The sequence below is a fragment of the Opisthorchis viverrini genome (genome assembly GCF_000715545.1).
Source record: "Opisthorchis viverrini unplaced genomic scaffold opera_v5_84, whole genome shotgun sequence".
NCBI classification, from domain to species: Eukaryota; Metazoa; Platyhelminthes; class Trematoda; order Opisthorchiida; family Opisthorchiidae; genus Opisthorchis; species Opisthorchis viverrini.
The window spans coordinates 1,421,381-1,434,682 of NW_008751741.1; the positions used below are offsets into that span (position 1 = coordinate 1,421,381).

Below are 13,302 nucleotides of genomic sequence, written 5' to 3' on the forward strand. Positions count from 1 at the left end.
ATAATCAGCGTTGAATTGCATGATGCTTTCGGGCAAAATAAGAGTCAAACTTACGTCCTGTTGAAACAGGGGCGGTAGAATACAAAGGTAGGCGCGTGTTTGGGAGTAGAACAAGGACAACCGGGAAAAAACAGAGAAACTGGAAATTCTTCGCGAAATCTTATGACCAGAAGACTGGAATGACTGAGGTCTGATGGAACTTCACCTTATTTTGGTAGAAGATAAAAATCTGAATTGCAAGGGATCTCCTGGGAGGTGAAAAGCTGTCCAGAAGGAGAATCACCTAAATCTTCCGTTAAACCCCCTTTCCCAGTTAAAGAAATCGTTTTCGATTCCCAAGAACAAATAGCTTACTTTACAAAGAAGCCATTAGAATTGTAGGAACCGAGTTGTTTTAATCAGAACTACTCAGCCTAAACGTCCGATTTTAACATGTGTTTTCCACGGGGAGGTGTTCTGATATTTTTCTTGAGGTACATCAATAAAACCTTCAGGGTATCTCAGCGGGAATCTCGAAGTCTAAAGGTGACTTGATGCCAAAATATGGTATCCCAGGAAGTGTTCAGATTCTGATAAAAATCCGTGTTAGGTTATCCTGCGCTGAGCTAAGTCATCTTCATCTTCGTCCTGGGTCATCCCACAGAGTTACGAACCTCTTAGGACGTCATCTATGTAAGCGCTTTGAAATTCCTACCTGGCCATCTCATAAGTTTTATCGGTACATCTTGAATTATCCGAGAAGTACGGATACAGAAAACAACAAAACCGGTCACTACCTGGACCTATGTAAATTGCGTTCGTGTGTTACCAAAAAATTACGATTGCTGGGGTCATACTGATTAGGACTCACCGATCAGCGTTGTGTACGCAAAAAAACTTTGATTTTGAACTTGTGGCAGTAATCATGTGACTAGAGCCATGCGACTGAATAATGTTCACATTTGATGTATTATACTTTATAAACAATTTCTGCTTGCTTCATACCAGGGAGCAGGGAGTTAAAGAAATACAATAATATTTGTAGTATTCAAACTCACATTTCTCCTTTCATGTACAAACTAAAGTCTGGTTGCATAACAATAATCACGACGGTGAGAGTTGACAACTATCATTTCGGGAGCTCTGCACTCGATTCAGAATAAAAATCCCCCCGAGTTACTGACAAAAGTGGTTGAAAACACTGGCGCAAGGCTAAATTTTTATTGAAACAAGAAGCGAAGTCGACCCATGCAGAGTAGGGCCGTTCATCACTAGTGGGCAACTCAAGAAATTCTCGGGCGATTCTAACTTGCCTTCTTACTGATGCGAGCTCAACTAATGCGTCTTTCAGTATCAAGCGCTGAAGAGTAGTAGCAATTAGGAAGATGGTGTTAAGATTTAGTATTCTTGTTAGCTTGATGCAAGGGATGGTTTTTATTCCTTGTCAGTTCGGGAGAAACGGACCTTTTTGGGAGATAATTTGGTCATTTCTAAAAGGTGCTTGCCTATGGAGCCAGTGAATGGATGGCCTTGTTTTTGGCTTATCTACTTACTTATATATTTGGACTTACTTATATTTGGACTTGGCGATCACTCACGCAGATTGTGAAAGGTCGACCAAGATAGACTAGTGTTCTGCCAGACTTATTTGAGACGTATACATGTCACTGACGGACTCTGTCGAACTCAAGACCATTAGGTCATCCGTCCGTCACGGCCACCCTGGTCGGCCGAACACACTTGTTGTGGTCAGTATTGCTGTTGCTTGAGAAAAAGTGCATTTTTGCGAAATCCGCCCTCATAATGATGGGACTACAAAATGAATACTACTTGGAATATATCTTGCTGCACATATATATGAAGGACCTTGGCATTCTAACGAGCTGCTGGGCCACTCATTGATATATAAATACATATTTATATATGTATATCATCATTAGGTTGGCCAAAGGGAATGCCAGAGTTCACGTGGCCTTACGAGGTTAGGTAGAGGTCTGAACCCACAATTGAGAATGGAGCGGTTTCACAAGTACCAAGGTGTATTCTGCTTGCATCGTGGGTTTTTGTGGAATGATTTTGAAATTTTGTGGATGCTTCTGATTTGGCTACTGCTAGCCATTTTTAAGGACTTTCATGTTTATTCGATACATTTATTTGTATATTAATTTAGTTTTAACGGTAGAGACCAAGCTGAATTCAGTTCGGTCCCCGTTAAAAGCAAATTCGTGTGCAAATGAAAGTAGTTGGTGAATTCTGTCCAAATCGGTTTCAAACACAACAATAGGTTACCGGAAACCTGGGAACTGCGTCTACCTGATGGGTCCGAATATCAGCGAAAGAGGTTGTGGGCTTCTGGAAGCTTTTCAGCAACCTCACGACAAAAGGGCACACGTCCTTTGCCAGTTACCAGTACATGATATGACTTTGCCATATGAGTTGAACGTAAGATAACATAACACAAAAACCGTTTAGCTGCAGCACCCTTTCGGTGCCTAGCTGCCGTGACACACGAAGAAGGCACGAGGGCTGGAATACTGCCAGGTCTCCCAAGTATAGACAGGGGAAGTCGAGAGGCAGAGGTCGGGTTCAAACCGCGGATCTTCTGGTCAGTAAATTCACGCTCTAACCACTTGGTCCATCTCACCCCATAATATAACACTCAGTTGAAAAAAGACAGTATTATGCACATACGGTCTGGTTGAATCAAATGGATTAATCGGCCCATTGCAACAGGACCTGATGGGCTCGATTACAAAACCTATTGCACCCTTTGAGAAAAGTCGTGGGGAAATTCAGAATTTCGTCCACTATCTCTGGCTGTCTTCATTAACCCACACCAAAGGGCAATGAAAGAGATATGACAGAAGGAGAAGACAAAGGTGGAAGATGGACTGACCAGAAGGTGGAAGGAAGACGGTCCCAAATGGAGTGACATAAATCCGACTCCTAGTTATCCGTCAACAACAGAACATTGTGCCAAATTTACTTACCTTTTCGTAAGTCGGTGAGGTCTCGTTTAGGTAATTTTCCCGTTGAAGACAAAGATGACCTTGGGCAATCTGTAGACAATAGGAAAAGTGTTTCTGCATCAGCATAGTTAGCATAACACTCAACGGCTTAGTTCAAACACTTTTCTTAAACGAGTAGTCTTAAAATCCCGAGGTTGAACAGAATAAAGGCATCCTAAATTAAATTCGTATAAATATGACGACGTCTATTCGGCTTTCCCTTCAGAAGACAGTGAAGCCTTTCTGAAGATGTATTAGTCTTAACAAGAGGTGTCGGGTCTGCATGAAGCACGTTTCCATACCCGTTAATGAGGGTAAATTCCGATCCTGGAACATACCTCAATGACAAAATGCGATGAGTTTTTCAGATCCTGACCGATTTCAATCTGGAACAGTGGATTGTAGCCGTAGATTTTGAAGTGGGACAGATACATTTCGGTGAGATTAAAATGGTCCTTTGTCAGGAAATCCCCGTTGTCAGTTCGTGCACCTGGACTATTGCTGGGCAGCAGTGACCAACCGCCAAACAACCGTGTGATCCAGCTAAATAGGGGGGCGAATTTTCGTTCCTGTATCAGCGACTCGTTCATGCAAGCGTTGTAAAAAGCCTGTGCCATGACCAGTCCGGGACTGGGGTTTGGGATGCTTTGGTTCTCTGGGGAAATCAGTGAACACAGTAAAGTCAAATTCATTATATTCCTGGGGGGTTGTACGAAGAACAAAAAACAGTAATTTATGACCACATTACCGAATCAGCAACTATCAAGGGTTGATGTAGTATTTCCCAGAGTCATAGACGGTCGTACGATTTACTGAACAGCTTGAATTTAAGAAACCCGGATTAACTCATTCGCTGAGCATTTGTAGCAGCTAAAAGTCAAGAAATAGCGCAACTGAGTTGTCGTTGTCGTTACACTACTGAGTAATGAGTCAAATCAGTGACCTAATTATGATTAAAACTGGTAGTTAGGGTTACTAGTTAAAGGTTAGAATGGGATATTAAAAAAATTCATCCATCACAAGCTGTACTTTCTGCATTCTACATGGACATGGGTACGAATAAACTACTTGACACTTCCTGGGATGAAAAAACTTCATCTCAGGAGTTCCAAAATGACATGAGCTCAATTCACCCGATTGGCTGCGAGTTACTTACCTATTGATCGATAGATGGCGTACTACATCATTTTTAGTCTGTCAGCGGATGTTAAACAGAGAAGAATGGCTAGTCACGTGACATTTATTGATTCCCTAAAACCTGGATCATCAGCAGATGAGCGGACAAAAAACGAATGGGACGAATGAGATTTTGTGTTCTGGATACCATGCATAGTTACTAAAACTTCTCTATGGTTGTTACGGCTTAGGATGAGACTTTTAAAGGCCGAACCATGAACCAGATATGTGAAAATGTCTCCAATATCGATCGAACAATTACATGCAACCGTTGACCGACAGCAGTTTCGATCATTCAAACAATGATGGACAACACAATATCAGTGTTTAATACTGATGCTTCAGTGCCCCACAATCCTAATTTATTTGACATTCTTATTTTGAATAAAAGAAGTTTATGCAAACCCAACTCTTTCAGTCAGCATGAAATTAGGCGTGATAAAATGGTTGGATAGAACTGATTCCGAAAGCCAGTTTTACATCCGCTCACAACTAATCAGTTTTGTTCTCACCACTTTTCTGAATTGCTGATGCAAACTCACATAGTAGTTCTTCATTCCAATTATCGTGTTTTGAGCTGAAACTCTGTGTAACCATGTGGTATACACACTAGGTATACGTGCTCGTTCCACGGAGGTCACCAAGTTTGCGTATCTTGTCGTCTTTTGTTTTTGAAAACAGTCCGGGCTATCTTAAAGAGACGTCGTGATCTTCTCCGATGTCTCATGTCTACGTTGTAGAACAACGAGGAAAATGGCCTTCACAAGGACGAAGTATTCACTGCCCGTTGGCTCTGAAACACAGCAGCCTATGGAAGCAGATGTGCATGTCTTCATATGGTCACATTGCTAAGACACAAGCCAGCATCCATTCATACCAGCAGTGGTTTCGTTTAGAGCACTCGTGTCGGAACTAAGTTATGCAGACAGGGTTTTTGAAACTTCATCAGACTCCCTAAAATAGTAGGCCAATTTACAACTGGCTAGGATTTTACTGTGATAGTCAGCATCCCAAAATCTATTGAATCTGTTCACTTGCAATACGGGAAACTTTACCTGTGGTAGCAAAAACGGTGCATGGTTTTGCTAGGCAAGAGCTTATTATCTACTAACTAGTACATATATATGTAAGTCTGAGTGGAAATTTCATATGGACTGATTGAAAAAATTCGGCAAGTATACAAGGATTTCTAGGTATACGAGGGGGAGGGAAGAGACTAGAACTTACCGTGGTCGAATTGTCCATACAATTTTTTGACCCAATAAGGTACACTGGTGGCTTATCGTATGAAATGCACAGATTGTTCAATGGATAGAGGTTAGCCTAATACCGTTTCGAATACAGTTTTGAAACTGGAACATGTGGTTTTTCGTTCTTTCAAAACCATAATGCGTTGGTATTCTCCGCCAAAATTCGCTGCACCGGGCTCACGCTTTTGAGCCTATAGTTTGGGGCTCTAATCATCCTCCTGTTTAGCTTCTGGTGCCCTGGCGGCATCTTAGCTCACATACAAGCAATAAAAGGTGCTGCATATTCGCCAGCCGACTGACTGATGGTGGTGGGAAACTAATTAACTATTCTATCCAGTACGACGGGTTCAGCTATTGTTCTAGCCTCCGGAGATCTTAGTGCAAAAGTGAGAGGTCTCAGTTCACCGGAGGTGCGATTTGACTAACTGCTCATCTTAGGCTCAAGGTGTAGTGATAGTGGTGATAGAATTTCAAGCTTCGCGTTGACCACAACAGTACGGCAGCGAAGCATCGGTGTTGAACACTGACGTCATGCTGTCGATGATGATGATGATGACCACAATCCGATCACAAATTGCAGAACCTAATTCAGGCACAGTGGGCACTGTTGCGCCCTTTGACTTTCCACAACTGATGACGGAGCCAGATTGAATACACAAATGCAGGACCTGGTGACAAGGGGCTAATCCTGACTGCCAGTCTTTGTAAGCCCTTTACATGGATTCAGCTCACGCTTTCGTCCGGTGTAATTTTTCAGCAAGTTTCAATGGGAGATCCAAAAAACAAACTTATCGGTTAGGCATCGAAAAGTTTCTCACCCACAAGTTAAGCAATCTTACCAAGCTAGCCTGAGCGAATCTTTGAGTTCCACACCCCCAAAAGACTACAGTGGTAAATGGGATAAGATAGGCACCACCATTCATTCCATAGGGAACCCGACATGTGCTGTTTCTGAAGGCCTATCCAATAAGCACTGTAGTTCAGAAAGTCTACTGTTGTTTCCCGATACCAGATCTCGTATTCCATTGAAGACTTGGCATAGGTCGGCCAGAAGGGCCTGTTGTATATCAACTCAAGGACAGTCTGAGAAACCCTGTGGAATCAGAAGGTTCTGGAAATGGAGGTAGTTAGCATCGAAGGGACTACCCGAAAACGTTTTAGCTGGTACCAGAAACGGGGCCATCAAAGACCATATGGGAAATTTAATATACAACAAGAACCAGTATCTTAGCCTCTCGGCCGGTAATTTTGGACAAGAGTTTGGTTGGCGCCTACCGATCTACCCATGTCTTCATTTGTTCCTTTTAATTCGAGCCATGGACTGAGGTGAAGTCCTTCCTCAGTTTCTGCTTTGCAGCACCATGAAGCCACAGGGTCTGATGAACTCTATTCAGTGCTATTCAAAGAAGGAGGTAAACATTTGTGTTTCGCCTTGACCACGTTGTTTAAAATAAGTTGGTGACAAGCATGTACTTCAACGATCTGAGGCCATTCAATCATTCAAGAGAGGTTCCGGCAACAACTGCTTGAGTCGTAAAAGTATAGGCCCTATTTATGTTGTAACGCCTCTGCTGGATTCAGTAATACTTCTGGCGTCATCACGAGAGAGGCAAGTCGGAAGGCACAAGTTAGGAGTCCGACCAGATAGAAGGTGCATCTTCGTATTACTCCAAGTGCTACAGCGGGTCAGCGCCTATAGCTGACCAGCTGTGTCGCTCTGTATTGAATTCAAAGAAGCTTTCGACCACTTGTGTAGGTTGAGTCCGTATAGGCTTGGCCAAGGGAAATTTACCGAGTTTTATTAATATTCTTTCTGCCATTTATCCCATTCTTTTTATCGCATTAAGGTTGACAGGACACTATCCGAAAGATTCCTCACACCTAGTGGGCTTCGTCGGTAACCTTTTTCCTCGATTTCTTCATTGATACTATCAAGGAATGTACTCGTGAAGGGATCGTGACTCTGGGTTTCAAAATTATATCTGGAGAGAGATTGGTAGACAGTATATTATGCAAATGACATGGTTAGGTTATTCGATGATCATGTGATTCCACAAACGACTGTTCACTGTTTCGGCGTGAAGGTTGAGCTTTCAAAGTGCAAGGCCTTACTTCAGGATTTTCCACTCCCACGTACTTTTCCGAAACTTCAGGAACAGGAGCTTGAGTTTGTCGGTAGGTTTACTTATCTTGGCAACTGCACAGGCTGTGATTGCACTGGGACAAATGAAGTCAGCGTACGCACCACCAAGGTGTGAGCACTATTGGCCAACTTGCGTCACCTTTGGTGTCAGAAACGAATATCGGTAGGCTTGAAGGGACGTGTTTACAAAACAACCTCTGCGGTTGTGAAACTTGGGCACTCCGATCCGAAGACTTCAGAAGTGTCTCAGATCACCGTGTCTCCTTGGTAGCGCTTTGGTTAACTGGTTGCAGCATGTAGGCAACGAAACGGTCCGTAAGCTACTACCACGGAATGAGTTAAAAGTATTCAAGCAGCAGATAAGGTTTGTCAGGTTGGGATGATTAGGGTATGTAGGACGTGTTTAGGCCAAGGAAACCCTTGTTTTTCACTCCATACTCTTATTAGTGAGAGGTCCGGGCGGGGGACAGGTCATGGCGTGATGTGGCAGCTACGGTAAGGTTGAATGCCGTGGGATCTTCGGGTCCTCCTATGTGAGGTCTATCAAATTCTCCTTGCGCGGGGTAGCAAACCCTACAGGCACTCAACCGATTGCTGGAGCGTGATTGCTATTATTTCCTAACCGGACTGCCTAGCTAACGCTAGTCTGTCATTGTTTCGTGGGGTAGTGCTGGGCGAGGTTCGCAATAAACGTTGGATCCTTCTCGCGTCTTGATTCAGTATGTTTCTCAGAAGTTCTTATTTCATTGGTGTGGAAGAATTAGACACCTCGCTTTTGGCCTTCTCCCCTACTGACATTGGGGCCTTCTTTCTGCTTTTTGAAAACGCCTTCTTCCTTCATGGCGTTACAGCAACTACATACCCAGTACTGGTGCATTGCTATTCATTCTGATGGCGCTGGTGGTGTGGGCAAAAGAAAAAACCCGATTTTTTGCAACAGACCGATATCCCAAATGGATGGAACACTTTGCCCGTCAAATCAGTTCGTCGAAGGAAAACCAGCCAGTAGTGTTAGCCATAAAATTTGTGCAATCTTTTTCAGATCAGAGAACTTTCGCAGTGTATGTTTCACGAATCAAATCATAGCACAGTGCACCGGACCTCCGTAGTCTGGTTCGTTGTCTGTTCAAAAAAAAATACATAAAGGGAGACAGAATAGTCTGGAAATTGTTTTTGCCAATCACACCTTGGGGCAGACGCAGCATTTTCGATTTCAGAGGCGTAATGATACACTGACACTATTTGGGCCAGGCTAACTGTATGCCTGTGCTTCCGCACCCTTATACCATCGGAGTGGGGTAATCACTCTTTTGGCACACTCCTGTAACCAGTATACCACCACGTGCAACATCTGACGAATACGTAGCAGCTGGAATGACCAAAAATAGTCCACAGTCGATATCTGATATTATTTCAACAACCTGTATTCTTTCTGACAGTTTGAGAAACGGGGATGATGCATAGGCAAGATTTCCCACTTTGCCTTCCTTCCCTCAAACAACCTCATGGTATATAAGAGACAACTTCTACATTCGTTCGCATTCGTATTAGAAGTGGACCCCGTGCCACTTTGTGTTGTGTGGTTGCCACAACAATGAGGTGCTTACAAGTCTCTTTCAATCTTTTCAGCAAGATCAGATTCCTTAAAACAGTCCCAGAATGTCCAAAACCTATCGAGACACTCTAATCCCCAAAACCGCTGTAGGGAGGCCATCCGGACCAGAAAAGACAGCTTCCGATCAAACGCTCAAGCGGTCACTCACTTCAACAACGACCCACGAGTGTTCAGACATGCCACGACAGACGATGAGTGTTCACCAAACACCGATTAAACAGCCTAAATCAATGTAAAAGGTGCCACTTTCATAACGCGAGGCTCTTTGTAACTTTTGTACTCGATTGTTCGCAATAAAGCTGTTGTGTTCCTTGTTGGTGAGTCTTTTTCTGACATCAAGGTACTGAATCGAGGACAGCAGTTAGATACAACATATCCTCAACGCCCAAGGGTCTTTTTGTTCGCTAGAATGGTGGCCACCTCACTTGCTAACTTTTGTCACATTTCGTCATCAATATCCCCCTCGGGGTAGCTCTCTGAGTGTACTTTAATTTTTTAACCTTGGTAACGGGTCACTCTGAAGCCTGCCACTGGCCAGGTTCCTCCAGTCACACGAGGCCTCCTGCCTCGCTTAAGACGAATCAGGCAGACTGAAAGATATGAAACATTTGACCTTTTGATTGGCATCTTCAGACTGTTCGTTATGTGGAACAGCGTCTAATCCCTTTGCACCTATTCGATTATTTCCAATAAGATTGAAACGTTTTCCTGTGACTGAGTCCTTCAAAACCTAACCAACTCTTTAAATGACAAACCAAGAGTTTGACAGTAATCAGCTCCTAGCAGGGATTGGCAACTATTCGGGTAGAATGATAGGATTATTTGTTAACAGTCAGCTTGCTCGGAAAGATCTGCAGCTAGTTAAAACAAGTTTCACATCCACTCAAAACTACTTGCCAAATGACCTGGAGTTAAGTATGAATGAGTTCGAAATGTATACTTATGTTTCACAACTTGGCACTTACCCAGTAAATCTTTTATGAAGTAGTCCGTACTTCTTCCAAGTAGCTTCAGCAGAGACCACTGGTTTTGCCCTGCTGGTATCTGATTGCTTTTTATCCACCCATTACAAGCGAATTCGTAAAAATTGTCACAGGGCGATAATGAACGATCCAAGCTGGACAATATGGAGGAAGACGTCTTCAAACATTCCAACGTCAAGCAGGGCGTACCTGAACAAAGCAAGAATAGGGTAGGCAATAGTGTGAAACACAGGATAAGTCTAGTCCACTTGTAGAACCTCCAAGACGCATGCAGCAGTAAGCTTTTGAACAAAGACCGTCCTTGAATCGTTCCGTTATAAGCTGGGTTCATTGTGTTCGCATGGAAAAAGCAAATAGATGCATAGATTATAGGAAGGCAACAGGTAGTTTGAAGTGAGGTGTTTCCATTTAGGATAGGTTGCACCCATTGATCGATGAGGAATCACCGATCGACAGGTGGACTGATTGTGTGCTATGCGTCCAACCGTTAACGAATTCAGCACAGCCAATGATCAGCCACCTGGCTCTGTGACTTCCGTAGTATGTGCACTTAGTGAGTCATGGCTGTATGAAGTACTGCTTCACCAGCGTTATTGCATTTTAATGATAATCAACATTCGGCAGTTATTTCATCTGTCGACCTCCTCCATACTGAAAGGTACTAGCTTAGTTGATAGCAATAGTCAGCATACTACTTAAAAGTACGTGGAATCCGAGGGTGACGTACGACAGGGTACAAACCATTGCCTTTCAAGCTATTTCCTCGGTGGGTTGACTGAAGACGTGTTGGGAAATTATTCTGAATTGAGAATAGCGATGAGCATGAGCCGGCACTCAGTATTCGCAAAATGGAATCGAATTTTCGAAACCTATGACCTGTCCCCGATGGACTAAAGCAATCGGACAACTGAGTTCAGAGTACCAGTCTAAACTTTTGAGCTCCATTTAGGCATCTATTGGTCTCAGTGATGCTGAGAAATTATTCCACCGAACTTCTCCGCCAGAGGTACGATTATTCCAATGAGCAATGAAATTTGGTGTGCTGCAAAAATATGAAAGTAGATTAGGATGGATTTTGGTTTGAGCACATACGCAACAAAATTCAAAATTTTGGTTTAAAAGGTTTTACTCCGCTTGCAAAGGTTTTGTAGCTAAGAGCATTGTGCGGCTAGTGAGCACCGCACTAGCCCTTCTGGGAATTGTAGAACTACGGGGGCGCAATCTAAGATTATTATCGTTATCGTTCCGAGATAACCGCCTCAGAGATCAAGCCGTATCCGTTACAGTGAAAAAAAAACAGGTTTCGCTGGGTGGTAGGGGCCTGCATCCGTTTATTCGCTGGCCACTGCTTCAAGTAGCGCTGCTGACACCGTTGGGATCGGAAGTCCTCAATGGCACGTCATTCGCCTCACCAACCCGCGACAGCTACTGGATTGTCGTTGGAGTCACTGGGCCAAATTACACAAGCCTTTCAAGGATGGACATATCTATCTGTTACACGTTAAACGCGTTCTCAAAGTGGGTGATGCTGACCCATCCTATCGAGAAAATTGTACCCCTTATCTGGTACACCGCACTCATTTTCTGTATGCCAGTGGATGCTCCGACCACTTTATCAAACCTAACGTGGAAATCAAGGAAAACGCCTGTCAATCTGTTGTGATCACTGTACCGCATCCATAGCTGATAGGCCTTGTAATATCGTAGGGTGTTCCAGAATTAAGGAATTCGCAGTTTTTCGGATGAACTAAAATGAAACTCATCTGGGTGAACTGGACTGGAAATCCCCAAGCTAAACACTGGAGTCAGGTATGTCTTGAGACGGCTCTCCTTTGGATCCACAAGGTCAGCGCGAGTGTTCTCTAAGGTTCTGTTCCCCACCCACACTGTTTCTCCTATCTATTAGTAATATCCCGTCTTCTGTTTCTGGTTGCATCCATGCTTGTCTAGATGAAACAACAATTCCCCTTGCTAAAACCTATTCTTCTCGGCGTCATCTCGGAATGGGGCATGACAGCGTTCGTGGCAGTCGTACACACATGCTTGGGCATAGGCAAAGTCAACAGTGTGAGATTACGTTTGTTAGAGGTTTATCAAACACGATATTTGCGAGTAGTTGTACAGTGTTCGTTTGCAGTAACGCTACCAAAACATATGTATTCGAAATATCTCTAGCTTTTTATCCTTGCTGGATAAAATACCACCGAATTTGGTACTGAATTCCCCAGAGAAAGTCGAAATTGTGCCCGTTAGAAATGAAAACTCATGGAAACCGTAGGCTAGCAGCACTAGGCTGGATTCAAATTGAGTATGGGAGCCATTTAGGCGAGATAACTGGAAGCCAAGTTAGAATTACACCAGTTGATGTGCTTCTTGGTTATTGGTCGAAAGATCTTTCTAACTTTTCCTCATGTTTTACAAGCATATAAATGGGTTTCACAAGCGTGTTTTTTGTCATCATACAAGCTGGTATAGTGCGACTTTCGATACTTGGGCAGGAGATAGAGTATTAGTAACTAAACTGGACCTAATAAATTAAAAAAGTGGCCGGACGAAGATGAGGGTTATCAAGCAAAAACAATCAGGTGAACGACTTGTGCTTCTCTGATTCATCACCCGTGCAATCAGTAAACTGGGCAGGATTCCACTAATCGAAGTATAAACAAGAAATCACGAAAAACCACACGAGTAAACACGGAATTCGCAAATTCTTTGGACGCTGAAACTGCGACCGTCAAATGTTACGGCTATCCATCTTTTGTAAGGGGTGGTGGCCCACAAAACAAAGTGGACCCCCTGGTGGTAGAATGCACACGGTTTTCTTCATTGAAACAAGGAAAAAAGACCAATTCTCAAAATAGACGTCGGAAGGATAGTTTCTGGTTAATCTCAGAAGGCTGATACTGCGCTTGAATCAGAGGGAAATTTTTTAGTAAATGTGCGTTTATTTAGCAGATTAAAACAGTTGTTTAGTCGAATAAAGTACAATTATTTTTTTAAACCGAACAACGATAGTGGAAGTGATGTGCCTCGGGGGCGCAAAGGACTGCGTCTTGGGTTACTTTGCTGGTTGTCGCTTAAATCAAAAGGAACTTCCCAAAAGTTCTGTGGACCCACGAACCGACATCCTTGCGCATGCACGGGTTAT

At 43.3% G+C, this 13,302-nt stretch overlaps 1 protein-coding gene across 1 annotated transcript in view; it reads right to left on the bottom strand.

Moving 5' to 3' along the window:
- Nucleotides 1-13,302, bottom strand: part of T265_04879 (hypothetical protein) — a gene marked incomplete at both ends in the record, with an annotated part of 74,656 nt that overhangs the window by 44,106 nt on the left and 17,248 nt on the right. Inside the window, 3 exons of the mRNA XM_009169733.1 lie at nucleotides 2,970-3,038; nucleotides 3,326-3,642; nucleotides 10,137-10,343. Of these exons, the coding sequence (XP_009167997.1) occupies nucleotides 2,970-3,038; nucleotides 3,326-3,642; nucleotides 10,137-10,343 (593 nt within the window). The remainder of the gene's footprint in view (nucleotides 1-2,969; nucleotides 3,039-3,325; nucleotides 3,643-10,136; nucleotides 10,344-13,302) is intronic.